At 37.7% G+C, this 15399-nt stretch overlaps 1 protein-coding gene across 1 annotated transcript in view; it reads left to right on the top strand.

Annotated features, from left to right (window-relative positions):
* LOC107743596 (pecanex-like protein 2) overlaps window positions 1–13238 on the top strand; it is a 22181-nt gene extending 8943 nt beyond the window's left edge. Inside the window, 19 exon segments of the mRNA XM_016556926.1 lie at window positions 652–744; window positions 839–989; window positions 1075–1216; window positions 2099–2276; window positions 2525–2633; window positions 3520–3649; window positions 4074–4132; window positions 5328–5543; window positions 5621–5874; window positions 8069–8302; window positions 8463–8566; window positions 8661–8805; window positions 8905–9135; window positions 10086–10360; window positions 11113–11234; window positions 11237–11266; window positions 11359–11780; window positions 13100–13207; window positions 13209–13238. Of these exon segments, the coding sequence (XP_016412412.1) occupies window positions 652–744; window positions 839–989; window positions 1075–1216; window positions 2099–2276; window positions 2525–2633; window positions 3520–3649; window positions 4074–4132; window positions 5328–5543; window positions 5621–5874; window positions 8069–8302; window positions 8463–8566; window positions 8661–8805; window positions 8905–9135; window positions 10086–10360; window positions 11113–11234; window positions 11237–11266; window positions 11359–11780; window positions 13100–13207; window positions 13209–13238 (3033 nt within the window).
* The last annotated feature ends 2161 nt before the right edge of the window (window positions 13239–15399 follow it).

Genomic DNA, 15399 nt, shown 5'->3' with positions numbered 1-15399 from the left:
GTCGGCATTAGGCCTATTTCTGAATGAAATAATAAAATGCGACTTAGACGTAATGTTTTTTTTTTTTCCTCTAAAAAACGATTTTTTTTTATACGCGTAGCGTATTTCAACCATGCAGCAAACCTTTTTAAATATTTTGATAAATTACTAAAAAATAAATAAATAAATTACTTTTTAAACCGTTTAACTGATTGTATTAATCGGTCAAAATTCTTACGGTCGGTTAACCGGTTAAAATGAACATCCCTAATTCCTGTGATGGCAAAGCTGAATTTTCAGCATCATTACTTCAGTCTTCAGTGTCACATGATCCTTCAGAAATTATTTTAATATGCTGATTTGCTGCTCAAGAAACATTTCTTATTATTATCAATGTTGAAAACAGTTGTGCTGCTTAATATGTTTGTGAAAACCGTAATAAATTTTTTTTATCCTTTGATGAATAGAAAGTCCAAAAGAACAGTATTTATTTGAAACAGAAGTCTTTAGTAACATTATAAATGTCTTTACTCTTTTGTTTTTATTGTTTTTGAACAATTTAATGACTTCTTGCTGAATGAAAGTATTAGTTTCTTTTGAGTGGAATTGTAATTTTTGCATCTAAGGAATCTTGTATTAATCATCATTTATGACTTATATTTTATGTTGCAGAAAGAGATTTTACTGTCAGATCTGGTTGTCTGTATTCTCGCCTCAGTTTTGACCTTTGCAATAACAGCCAGCACAGTTTTCCTTTCTCTACGGGTACATTTCTCTTATTTTTAAACTTCTTATACACATATTCAAAAAAGCTTGCAGTTTACATATCAACTAACAGTTTGATTCTCATCCAACGCAGCCATTTGTGTCCATAGTGCTGTATGCATTAGCAGCCACTGTGGGCTTTGTCACCCACTATCTCATCCCTCAGTTACGGAAACACCATCCCTGGCTGTGGATCTCTCATCCTGTGCTGAAGAGTAAGGAGTACTCACAGTTTGAACCCAGAGGTCAGTTCCCTGCACTTATGTAATGTGTCTGCTCTAATACATTGTGTTATTAATGTTAATTAATTTTAGTATACTATCCATTCAGAAGATGCGCACTTGATGTGGTTCGAGCGTCTCTATGTAGGGCTGTTGACTTTTGAGAAGTATATCGTCTACCCAGCCATTGTCCTCAGTGCACTTACTAATGATGGTTTTGCCCTCAGCCATCGTAAGAAATTAGGAATACAGTAAGTATCCTTCCCCTTATTCTTGTTGACAATTTAACACAGATATTTTAAATATATATATATATATGTTTTACTCTTCCCATAATTTATATTAAACAACCCTAACTGTATAATGACATTAGCATTATATAATGCTAATGTATTTATACAGTTAGGGTCTCATTCAGAAATCAATCTTAAATGCTGATTTGGTGCTCAAAAACATTTATTATTATCTATGTTAAAAACAGTTGTGCTGCTTAATATTTTTGTGGAAACCATAATAGTGTTTTATTTGAAACAGAAACCTTTTGTAACCATGTAAAAGATTTTTGATCAATGTAATGCATCCCTGCAATTTCTTTCAAAAAATATTTTTGAAAAGTCTCAAAAAAATCCTTTTAAACAGTACTGTATATATGCATTTATTTGTAACTTTCTATTTATCAAAAGAATAATGTTTAATTGTCAAATGCATAATTTTTTCCTAAAAATATTACGCAACTCAACAAAACTACACTGATAATAAAAAATGTCTTTGAGGACCACATCAGAATATTAGAATGATTTTTGAAGGATCATGTGACACTGAAGATTAGAGTAATGGCTGCTGAAGATTCATATAAATGAATTCATTTCAAAATGAATTAAAACAGAAAAGTTATTTTAAATTGTAATAATATTTCACAACAATATTTACTGTATTTTTAAAAATAAATAATTGCAGCCTTGGTGAGCAGACTTGGTAAAGTACACAAAAAACATGTTTTACTGAGCATTGTGGTGGTGTTAGCAGAAGTTAGCGTCAGACCTGTGTCAGAGCCTCCCTGATTGGTCTTTGCTGTGCTTGGCTGTATGCTGCCTCTGCACCTGAGTGGCTCAGGTGTCTGTGTCTCGCTCCAGCTGTGATGTCTTGTTGATGACAGTTGCTGGGATGAAGCTTCTTCGTGCCTCCTTCTGCAATCCCAGCTACCAGTTCCTCACGCTCATCTTCACCATCATCTTCTTTGAGTTTGACTGCAGCAGTGCCTCAGAGACATTCCTGCTCAACTTCTTCCTCATGTCCATCGTCTTCAACAAGGTCAATAACAAAGTCCTACACATTTGTTTTAATTTAGTATTCATGTAGATGCATTCTGTAAAACAGGTAACATAATAAAAATACAATTAAAGTCTGTAACTTTTTTTCTAACATAGAAAAAAATGTCTATTGTGCCAGATTATTGTCTAAAATAGCTCACAGAAGACAGTACATTTAGTAACTAGTACCAAAATAACTGCCTTTGTTGTCTTGTGAACTCTTACAACAGCTCTTTGTTTTGTCAACAGCTTTGGGATCTTCTCCACAAGCTGCACTTCATTCTGTTATATATCGCCCCCTGGCAGATAGCATGGGGTAGTGCATTTCATGCTTTTGCACAACCCTTCGCTGTACCTCATATTCTTACAATCTGTCCAGTTTGAGTGTTTATATTGGTAGTACATTCTGAGTACTATGTTCATTTATAATTTTAATCTGTTTAAGTAAAGGTGCTATAAACTCAAACTTTTTTAAGCCACAGAAATATAATGATTCCTTTGCGAGCGATCTACTTCCTTAAATACCATAAAGGCAACTATATATATACATAACTATATATATCTGCAAAATATTTACGATTATTTTTATTATGTTGACACTTTCTTTTTTTCCAACAGAATTACATATTTTGTGATTGATCTCATGATTTCCAGCCAGTGTTTAGAAAGCTTGAAATGGTAATAATATAACATTTGTTTAAAGGGGTCATATGATGCTATTTTAAAGATCATTATTTTGTGTATTTGGTGTAACAGAATATGTTGACATGTTTTAATGTTCAAAAAACACATTATTTTTCAAATACTGTACATTATTGTAGGTCCTCTAAAAGTTACGCCTTCTTTCTTTGCGTGCACATTTGGGCGGTGTTATGCAAATCTTCCCAGATCGTGACGTAGGTATGTGGGGGCGTGTTAGAACGAGCCATTTTAGGTAGGCGTGGTTGACTCTTAACTTTTATAAAGAATATCTCTTTGGATTTGAGACTTTAGCCTTTGCAACTTTACAGATCTTCTTTATGCACCAAGAGCTTGTAACACTCCAAAGAGAAAGGAAAACTTGAAATCGCATCATATGACCCCTTTAAATGTATTTTCCTTCTCTGAATCAGGTGTGATTTCTCATGATACTTATTACTTATTACGATTACAGCACTTTTAAAGGACTGTGGTAGTATGCTAAAAGCACTGTACCTCCAAATGTATTGCAAATATTTAGTTTTATCCTTGACGGAGCAGCTCAGACTCTGCCATGCTGCTGCTGCAGACATTCATCACGACGCTCTTCTACACGCCACTCAGCCCTTTCCTCGGGAGCGCCATTTTTATCACCTCTTATCCACGGCCTGTAAAATTCTGGGAGAGGAACTACAAGTAAGATGCCTGTTATTTCCACGTATACATGAAATACGCATTCAACCTCAAGAGTGACGTAATGCACTTTCAGCCAGCTGCATACTTGAGTGTGTGTTTCTGTCTTCTAGGATACTAGAAAGAACAAGTGCATATTTTATGGTGTTGAGAACAGCTGTTGAGGATGGACATGTTTGGCATGTAATTGCCTTGTTTCCTCTGGGACAAACGTTCCTTTATCTGAAGTCCAACAGTCTGTAGTAGCAGAGAGAAAACCACACTATGTTGAATTATTGATGTCGTTTCTAAACACAAATGTGATGACACAGAATGTTTCTGTTGTTGATATTAAACTTGAATGGTTTAATGCACAGGCATCAGATTAAATGGGGTGTTTGGCATGACTGAATATTTCACTTCATGAACTTTTCTTTTGGTTTTTCAGCACCAAACGAATTGACAATTCCAACAGCCGACTGGTGTCTCAGGTTGACAAAGAGACTGGTAAATACGGTCTTCATCTATACATGTCACACACACTGAACAGTTGACTGCTGTGAAAAACTACAAAAAATTTCCCATCTGTGTTAAAGGAATAGTTCATCCAAAAGAGACAACAGTGTCATTTTCTCACCCTCATGTTGTTCTAAACTTTAAAGTGAATAAGGACTGGTGGTGTCAAGCTCCAAAAGCGTCGTAAAAGTGTTTACGTGACTTGTACGCTATATTCCAAGTCTTCTAAGCAGTAAAGTTAGTAAAGTTGTTCTCAACCTTATTGACTCCGTGAACAGTATTCAAAGGCGCTGATATGTTAAGCTGATTTGTACCTCTAGTACTTCTGTTGTAACAAAAATAAATAAATTTAAAAATATGATGTCAGTTTAACGTGCATCTTTTAGAATTTTATTATTACATTTTATTATTGCTTTGTGTTTTTTTTACATGCTTATATGCAGTTGCTGAGAACATTAGCAAAAATACTGTTTTCAGGGCAGTTCTAAAGGCGGTCACACTAAAGACACTAAAGTACTTTGGCTTTTTAATAAAAATAAATTAATTATTTTTTATATTTATTTTTACTCACTTTTATTTATATTTTATTTACATCCATTTATGTTATGCATATATTACTTACAGTATATTTCACATTTATTTTGTTTTTTATTTATTTTACATTTTGTAATTTACATTTTTTTAACTGATAAAATAGATACACTTCCTATCAATAATGTTCAATTGTTAATATTATAAGCTTAATATATTCTATGATGTTTGAGGGTTTTGCTTCAAAACTAAATCTTTTATTCACTATAGCTCTCAAATAAAATTTAGTGACCTCACGAAACATTTGGTCAGAGTCATTGATGTGAAATGTCAATTATTTTATTTTATTTTTTTATTCTTTTGGAGTTTGACAGACCTTTCACTTTCATTATACAGACCTTTTCACTTTCATTTTTCAAATATTGTGTGTTCCACAAAAGAAAGTCATAGTAAAATATGACCATGTTTTAATTTTTGGGTGAACTATCCTTTTAGGATTTGATAATTCATGAAGGTTCAGTTTCATTGTAAACACTGTTCAAAGTATGTCAGATGTTGTTTTAGGATGCCATATCACTGCTATTACTGAAGACACAACAATCTCCTCATGCATTTTTAAATAAAAATGTTCAGTCATTATATGCTTACCATATAGGCTGTGATGACAACAACCTCAACTCAATCTTCTATGAGTACCTGACACGCTCCTTGCAGCATTCTATATGTGGAGACCTGATGTTGGGCCGCTGGGGGAATTACTGTGCTGGAGATTGCTTCATCCTGGCTTCTGACTACCTTAATGCACTTGTTCACCTCATCGAAGTCGGCAACGGTCTGGTCACCTTCCAGCTACGAGGCCTGGAGTTCAGGGGTAAATGGGTTTAACATTATATTGTCACACTGATGTCAATGTTCCCTCTCCTCACTGTGACTGTGTCATTTCCTCAGGTACTTACTGTCAGCAGCGGGAGGTGGAGGCCATCACAGAGGGTGTAGAGGAGGATGATTCTTGCTGTTGCTGTGAGCCGGGTCATTTGCCCCATGTGCTGTCCTGCAATGCTGCTTTTAACCTCCGTTGGCTGGCCTGGGAGGTGACCACCACTAAGTATCTGCTGGAGGGCTACAGTATCAGTGAGAACAACGCTGCCACCATGTTGCAAGTTTATGACTTGCGCAAGCTGCTCGTCACTTATTACCTTAAGGTACCAGCAACACTGTTGTGGGACTTTATATTTTAGAATAAATGAAGCAGTTGTACTTTTGGTATATAGGACTAAGAATTGTAAAGAATTTAACTGTTCTGGTTCAAATCACTCTTAACAATTTAATTAACAGCTCTTTTAATAGCTGTAAAGAATTACAATTTGGAAAAAATAAATGAAATTTCATAGCCAAATTATGAGATAACATTTAAAACCATTCTTGCAAAAAGTGTTTACACAGATGTGACAAGTGGGGGCGGGGCCGAGAGCCGTGGGAACGGAGCGAGGCCGGTGGAGTAATTGATAATGAGCGACACCTGCACCACTCACCGGTCTCGAGTCTCACGGAGGAGCTCCGGAAAGATAAAAGGAGGAGTGATGACCGTGTTGGAGGAGAGAGGGCCAGGCCTGGAGTTTATTTTGTGTTTTGTGTGCGGCAGTCATCCGCGAGGGGCTGCCGCTTTACTTTTGTTTTGTGTTGGTTTTATTATTAAATGGTTTAAATGTTAAAAAAATAAAAAATAAATAAAAATTATCGGTCCCGTACACACTGCCGCTTGGTCCTCAACCGGCTGAGAGGCTCTCACTTGCGGTGCCATGCGATGGTACTGGACATCGTTGGTGGACGGCCCACCGCTCCTCCGCCTCCTGGCGGATGGCGATGGCTCCTCCTATGGAGGGCAGCCGGCAGCGAGTCCCCCGTTCCCTGCTCCTCCCCAATCATGGCGGATGGCAGCAGGCTCCGGCCTCCTGGCGAACGGGCAGACTCCTCCGCTCCCTCACGGACGGCAGCCACCCCACCTCGACCCAGGAGCGCGGCAGCGAGCTCTCCGTCCCACCTCGTCTTCCATCGTTCCAGCACCACCGCCTCGGGCAGCCACCAGCGGTCTCTCCGCTTGTTCCTGCTGCCCGATCTCCTCAGCACCGCGATCCCCCTCAGCAGCGAGAGATCTCTGACAGCGTGTCCCTCCTTCCTCCCGGGTTTCGGCACCAAAGTAACGTAGTTCGTAGATCCGTAAGAAGGAGGCGGGAACCGGCGAACATTTCACACTTTAATAAAATAAACAAACACAAAACGAAAGTAAAGCGGCAGCCCCTCGCGGACGACTGCCGCACACAAAACTCAAAATAAAATCCAGGCCTGGTCCTCTCTCCTCCAACACGGTCGTCACTCCTCCTTTTATCTTTCCGGAGCTCCTCCGTGAGACTCGAGACCGGTGAGTGGTGCAGGTGTCGCTCATTATCAATTACTCCACCGGCCTCGCTCCGTTCCCACGGCTCTCGGCCCTGCCCCCACTCGTCACAACAGATTTTTAAAATTAATTTTTAGAAGCATAAATGCAAAACAATCATTTAAAAAAAAAATCTGACTTTCAGCACTAGGTATCATAAACTTGCTGAGAAAAATGGGTATCATACACTAAACAACTGAGGGTCACACAAGTGACTCATGACAAATTATTAACAATATGTGTTCTAAAATCAGCTCAGAACATCAAACATGTTCAATATGCTTCTACTGGATGGAATCAGAGTCTGATGCTACGATGCTGTGATTCTACGATTTTCCGTGAAATCTGTCAACTCAAATCTGCAGACCAGTTCTGACTTTCAGCAACTAGCATTGACTCCTTCAGAGTCAGAGTAAATCAGGGCAAAAATCTGTGCAAAAGTCGTGTAGTGTATTCCAGCTTTCTGTAACTTAAGTCTCACAGTTCGTTTTAAGCTATGTGTTTGATTCATTCAAAAGGATTGACTGTTCAAGAGTGAGACTACACTAGTTGCACTGTATGTCTTTTATTTGCTAAAAACAACTGATTAATTTAGGCATCGGTCTGTTTCGCACTATACATTCAGCAGCAGTGTTGTGGCACCACTGAATGAGTAGTATGGGAACACTGTCAGAGTATTTTAGTGTTGTGTCAGTTCCATCCACATCAACAGTAGAATGAACGTTTGAGAACTTTTTCTATTGAACCGATTCATACCCCTTTATACAATGTAATAATGCCCTATTGCTTTATCTCTCAAGTTGTCTATATAATGTAAACATGATTTCTGTGTAGATAAATTTCATATTATACATATGAAGTACCTACAATGTCCTTGATTTACTGTGGCAGGTTTATTATTTATGATATAGTGAGATGGACGGCACTCATGTCTCTGTATTTTCAATCATTTCTATCTTCAGAGTATCATCTACTACCTGGTGATCAGCCCCAAGCTGCAGATATGGGTTAAAGACCAATCCATGCAGGAAGCCCTGCAGTCATACACTAAATGGCATCATATTGAGAAGGACCCGGCTGTGTTCAGCATGAAGATTGATGAGGACTATGTCCACTGTCTGCAGGGGGTCACCAGAGCCAGCTACTGTAACGTCTACCTGGAGTGGATCCAATACTGTGCCAACAAACTAAAGGAGGTGAGGAGACACAAATGACATTTATTAGTGTGACTGAAGGCTGATACAGTAAAGGGGAAAAAAAAACCTTTGGAAGGAAAGTTGAGCTCTTTTTTGGAATTATACACTGTTAAGGTGATCTAAACTTCTTTAAATCTAAAGTATAGTTTTTTGTCCTCAGCCAGTAGACAGCGATGAAGATTCTCCCTTAGTTACTCTGTGCTTTGCTCTATCTGTGCTTGGAAGGAGATCCCTCAGCACAGCAGCGCATAACAGATCTAACAGGTACACTTCTCAACATTAGTGTTGGCATATTAAGACAAAGATAATGTGTACTGCCATAAAAAGAGATTTCATGTTTCAATGATTTCCGCTGCAGTCTGGAGTCATTCCTCTATGGCTTCAACACGCTGTTCAAAGGTGACTTCCGTATTGCTGCTAAGGATGAATGGGTTTTTGCTGACATGGACCTGCTACAGACGGCGGTGGCCCCAGCCGTGAGAATGAGTCTGAAACTTCACCAGGTGAGATGACTGGATGTCTCATGTCTGGATATGACACAACATGACTGACTATTCACAGCCCATTTACCTTTAAGTATCTCAATAATTGGACTTATACAGGACCACTTCACAAGCCTGGAGGAGACGGAGGAGCCTGCCGTGCTTTACGAGGCCTTAAGCAACTACAGAACCAGTCTAGTGATATGTCACGAGAGCGACCCCGCCTGGAGAAGAGCGGTACTGTCCAGTCGAGACACCCTGCTCACGCTCCGGCACATGGTGGATGAAGGCGTGGATGAGTACAAGATCATCATGCTCTACAAACGACATCTCAGCTTCAAAGTTATAAAGGCAAGAGAGCAAAACTATATTATATATATAAAACTATATATTATTAAGTGGTGCAACGGATCACAAAACTCACGGTTCGGATCATATTACGGATTTTGAGTCACGAATCGGATCATTTTTCGGATCAGCAAAAAAAATTAATAAATAAATAAAACCCCATTAGTGAAAGCTTACTTTAAGTACTTCTATACCACAGCAAAACTACTAGCTTTAATAAAGTTAGTAATAAAACAAGAGCAATTACACAAATTAGAAGCATAGATGAATACAACAAAACACAGTTACAAATAAAGTCAGGAACAGTAGCATTCAGGTGCAGAAATGTAATAATTAAGTGTAAAATAACACAATAGTGCTCACTGCACAAGTTAAATACAGATTAATCTTTGTTAGAGCTGTGGTGTTATTTGATTAGCAGACAGAAACAGGTATTTATTGGCTGCTGTGTCTTTACCGACTGTGTTTACTAGAATACTTGCCAAAACGGGTATTTTAACATAACTTTGTGTGTATGTGAAAGAGAAATCAATTCGCTGTTCACACGGTGTCTCTCTCTCTGCGTGTGTGCGCTTCGGGTGTGTGCAGCGGCTGAGCGCACAGAAAACAGCGTGCGAATTAAAATTGCTTGAATGTGTAAACTGGCAAGACAAAACATGTGCAAATGATAAACTTTAACTCTATGATGGTTAAACTTAACAGTTAATCCACGAATTACATGCGTGCCGAACCGTGCAGCCTGATCCGTTTGGATCACGGATCATCTACGATCCGTTGCATCCCTAATATTATTATATACATATAAAACTTCAACATTTTTGGAGTAACATTTTATTTACTAATTAATTTTTTTATTAATTTATACGTTTATTCAAAAAGTACACATATCTAAAGTGACAATAAAGGCATTTATAATGTATACAACAGAAGCAAAACTCTTTTTATCCATTCAGATAAATAAAGAATGTGTGCGAGGGCTGTGGTCTGGTCAGCAGCAAGAGCTCATCTTCCTCCGGAACCGCAATCCTGAGCGTGGAAGCATCCAGAACTCAAAGCAGGCTCTGCGAAACATGATCAACTCCTCCTGCGACCAACCCCTGGGTTACCCCATGTTTGTGTCCCCACTCACCACCTCCTATACGGGAACTCACAAGCAGATCAGGAACATATGCGGCGGCCCTCTCAGTTTGGAGAGCATTCGCACCTGGCTGCGTTCCAGGTGGTTTCGGTATGTATGAGGAATAATTCACACAAAAATGAACATTTGCTGAAAATGTACTCACCCTCAAGCCATCTAAGATCTTGATGAGTTTGTTTCTTCATCGGAACAGATTTAGAGAAATTTTGCATTATCTACCAATGGATCCTCTGCAGTGAATGGGTGCCGTCAGAATGAGAGTCCAAACAGCCGATAAAAACATAGCAATAATTCACAAGTAATCCACATGACTCCAGTCCATCAGTTAACATCTTGAAGTGAAAAGCTGTGTGTTTGTTAGAAACAAATCCATCAATACGTTTTGTAAACTTCAAACTGTTGCTTCCGGGCCAAAGTATGAGTGCTCTATCCATAATATTGCTTTTTTTCAGTCAAAAAAGCGGTCTCACCTGAATCAGAAGAGAAATATGCACAAATTAAGCGAAAAAAGTTCTAAACAAGTCTGTTGGTGGATTTTGATGTGAGAGGACAACAGGGGGAAGAAGCGTTACTATGGATTATGGACTCATATTTTGGCCAGAAGCGACGGTTTAAAGTTAAAATGCCTTGATGGATTTATTAAAAATACACAGCTCACAAGACATTAACTGCTGGACTGGAGTTGTGTGGATTACTTGTGGATTATTGTGATGTTTTAATCAGCTGTTTGAACTTAAACTTTCAGCTAATTTGCATTTTTGGGTTAACTATTCCTTTAACAAGTCCTCTCTGTTTCTATAGTCTGAAAAGGTCTTTTTCTAAACCTTCCTTGCACTTTCTAGGGTGAGGAAAGATAACCTTACCAGCTGTAACAGTGGCATGAACATGGAGGATGTGGATTGTGCTGGTTCCTCCTTAAGTCAGAATCATAACTCCGCCACATCCCAGAGCCTGAGCCTTTATCACTACGCAGCTCCCAGTCCAGACACCACAGAGGTCAGAACATACTATATGAATCTGTACAGTTTGTAGTCCTAAAGCCTATGAGGAAATTAACATATTAGTTCAAATAATATTTTTCCCCACAGCTCACCGGGAGTATCGCAGTCGCTCAGTGCAACCTCAGGGCCAGCGGCCCCCTGTCACCAGCCGATCGGGTCCCATCCTGGACAGCCAGCACGGCTCGGGCTCAGGAGGCCCCGGGCTGGTGCAGCGCCTCTCCAACAGCCAGCTGTCCTTCAACACCTCCTCCATTGCCTCCGTCTTTTCCCAGGTGCCTCGTTTGTCCACAACAGGGCCTCTGGCTTCAGCCACAGGTCAGCATCGCTCCAGCCAGGTGTCTTCCTCCAGCTCCACACTAAGCCTGCTGTTTGGCAAGCGGAGCTTCTCTAGTGGCTTGGTCCTCTCGGGCCTCTCTGCAGCTGAGGGGGGGAACACCAGCGAAACGCAGTCCTCAAGTTCTGTCAACATCGTCCTGGGCCCGTCCTGTCGCTCGAGTCGTGCAACACAGGTGAGATGATGTCTTTGAGGTGTTTTTACAATGATATACAAAAAATGTTGTTGTTAAATTATTTTCAAGAAACAAAAGCTTGGACTGCTATTAGCCTCCAGATAATATACAGAGGATTTTGGCAATTTTCACCACATGCTAATTCCCCATTCAAAGGTTTTTATAGACAATCTAGACATATAAAGCAGAGGCTAGTGAAACACTTAAAAAACACTTCAAAATTATTTATAACTTAGAAAAAAAGGATGTTTATAACACTTCACACTATAACATTTCAGATTAATCATTCAAATTAATCAATTTGCAGTGTTCTTTCACTTCTTTGCCTTATTTAACTCTCAAAATGTTATGCACCCAGGGTCCAAAATGAACTTCAATTGAAAAAAAAAAATGTAACAGACAGTAAATATTTCATATCCACCATCCATCTGCATTTTACATAAAAAATTCTCAAAATGTTATGCACCCAGGGTCCAAAATGAACTTCAATTGAAAAAAAAAAAATGTAACAGACAGTAAATATTTCATATCCACCATCCATCTGCATTTTACATAAAAAAAATTTTATTAAATAATGCACTTATGTCCCTAAAAAGATCATTATTTGACATTTGTAATGAACAGTAATGAGCTAGTCTCAGTTTCATATTTTTGTTTTGGTGGATAAATTTTTTATAATATACTACTGTTCACAAGTTTGTGGTCAGTTTTTTTTTTTTAAAGAAATTAATACTTTTATTCAGCAAGGATGCATTAAAATGATCAAAAGTGACAGTAAAGACATTTATAATGTTACAAAAGATTTCTGAAGCATCACATGGCACAGAAGATTGGAGAAATGGCTGCTAAAAATTCAGCTTTACCATCACAAATTACATTTTCAAATGTATTAAAATAGAGAACAGTTATTTTAAATTGTAAAAATATTTCACAGTATTACTGGTTTTACTTTAATCAAATAAATGAGACATAAGAAACTTCTTTCAAAAACATTTAAATATCTTACTGACCCAAAACTTTTGAGTGGTAGATATAACAACATATGGTCTGGAGTTAACTTCTCATGGTAAAACAGTTGAGAAAAATGTTTTCTTTAATAGGGTTTCACATTTTTTATTTGAATATAATGCATTTTTTTAGTTAATTTTGGACCCTGAATGTACCTAATCAACCTATTTTTTTTCTTCCCTATTTCTCCTTTCAACCTGTTTTTCTTTTTATATTTATTCTCTATTTTTGTATCAGAAATAAGTGACTTTTACAGATTTGGAATTTAGAGTAAAAAGTTATTGCTGAAATTCTTAATTCTTTCTTTTCAGCAGTGGACATCAGAGGCGTATGAGAGCATAGATGCCACCTCCACCATTGCCACCGGACCCAAGGTCCACAGCACAGACAAGAGCCAAGACGACTCCACTTCAGCCTTCCCACGAGGCTCCGGAGGAGAAGACCACATGAGACCACAACCACCAAATGCCTCAGCCCAGCATGGTCCTACTCCTAAGCCCTCAAGTAATGTACATACAGATGTCTTTTTTTAAAACAAAAAATCTGCCATGTGTAGAAATGTAAGTATAAGGGGGGAAAAAACGCTCTTGAACAGGCAAAACATTTTTATGGCTATAAAAAAAGATTTATGAGAGTGGGCAAAAGCTTGTTACTGTCCATCGCTGAGATTAAATGGTGGAATCTGATGGCTACAAGTATTTACATTTGCACTTTGAGTGTATGCACTTCATGAACACCATCACTGACAGCGGTGATTATTTTTATAGTGGCAAAATAAGAACTGTTGCCTAAGTAATGTAAGATCACGTGACTAAAGAAAAGTGTCAGAGATGGTTACATAGTAGTTTTCTTGCACAGTGCTGTTTTGAAACGTGTTGTGATCCATATGTGTCATTGGTATATATTAACATACAAGCACTACAAGGATTCTGAACTGGTTACTGATGCATTAAAAGCAGTGACAAGAAAAAAATTCTTTCTGTAAATCTTCTAAAAAAAAACAACAACTGAAAGTTGCCATGTTCACTATTTGGCACATGCTATATGCCCTTTTTCCTCTGATATTTTACCATTAATAAGATGATTAATTGGCCCATGGAAGATTGTTTTTAAATTGATCTTTACATCCCTGAGTATGGCAAGCACAACTTTATTCAATAATTCCTCCAAGAACTACAAGAGTTACATGGATCTGGAACTGTAGTTGATAAAAGCAAAACATGCATATTTACTATAGGAAACATGGGGCTTCCAGTATATTTATTATGTGAGGGTCTGTATAATGTGTTGTAATATCAAATATTTCATGGTAAGTCTAGCCCTTTAATATTATTTGCATATTATAATGCTCCCATAAATAGGGAGATCTCCAAAACCTAAAAATCCACTCCCATGAACACAATTTGAATAAAAAAGTTGAAAAATAATCTGAATTTTGTCCTCATTCATTTTATTATATATATCTCTATACAGTACCAGTCAAAAGTTGCACCATCACATCTGACAGATGTTTTTCTCATAACCCGTTTTGATCTAAAATCTTATGATTAAATAATAAAAAATTGTTTTGTAAATAAATAGACATTGTGCCTATGTATGAATGTCTTTACAAAAGCAATATTATAATTAATTATTACTATTTTATTTTAATTGATGAGATCAAATTATCATCCTTTAATATGTGTTATTTCATAGTTTTGATGATATTCAAAATATGGAAAATATTAATAATAAATGAGTAGTTGTCTCCCAGCTGTTTTGTATTTTATCAAATTTTTTGCTGGATTTGGAAAGATTTACTTGTCTAAAACATGTAGAGCATTTAAAACAACCATTCAATGCTTCACTTTATGTTAGAAAATGAATATAACTAGCATTTTGAACACCCATTTAGAAACCAAACAAAACAACATTTACAATGTATATCTCAATCAACATTATAATGAAAACGTGTCAATGACTTTACTAATAACATGCTTCCACTGTTTTATAAGACCTATCGATGAGCGCAAAACTTTACCTAACACGCTATTATAAAGTGGAGTTCACAGAATAGATATGATACCCATGACTTTTTGAGGAATTTGTGTCTGGACAGTTTGTCTTCATAAATCTAAGTATTTGGTTAATAATTTTGGCACATGTTAGGCAATCGTTCCAGAAAATACGAGAATGCCAGTACTTTCAATGCACTTCAGAGATGATAATATTATTGTCTGGGGAGTAAAGACAAAAATAGTTAAACACATTGCAACCAGAAAAAAATTAATTTAAGTGAAGAGCCTGATGTGGAGATCTTCCAAAAGGAACCATCAGAGCTCATGTGAATCCTCTGAGGAGAATGTGATAAGACTTTAGTACAGTTCTCATGCATGTGAGGTTGACAAAGTCAATTACTTGACATGTCATTCCTGTGATCTATACGTTAAACCAACCATGCCAAACCACTATTGCTACAATGTCAGGAGATATTTTTTGTTTAAACTTTGCACAAGCCATTGCAGGCTAAAGCCCCGTTCACAGCAAGAACGATAACTATAAAGATAATGATATTAGCGTCCACACCAGCGAACGATATCATCTGTTTATTCTAAGCGCACGCTCGTCTGCC

This window comes from Sinocyclocheilus rhinocerous, unplaced genomic scaffold, assembly GCF_001515625.1.
Source record: "Sinocyclocheilus rhinocerous isolate Xijiao unplaced genomic scaffold, SAMN03320098_v1.1 scaffold677, whole genome shotgun sequence".
NCBI lineage: Eukaryota > Metazoa > Chordata > Actinopteri > Cypriniformes > Cyprinidae > Sinocyclocheilus > Sinocyclocheilus rhinocerous.
This window is presented reverse-complemented; position numbering and strand designations above follow the sequence as displayed.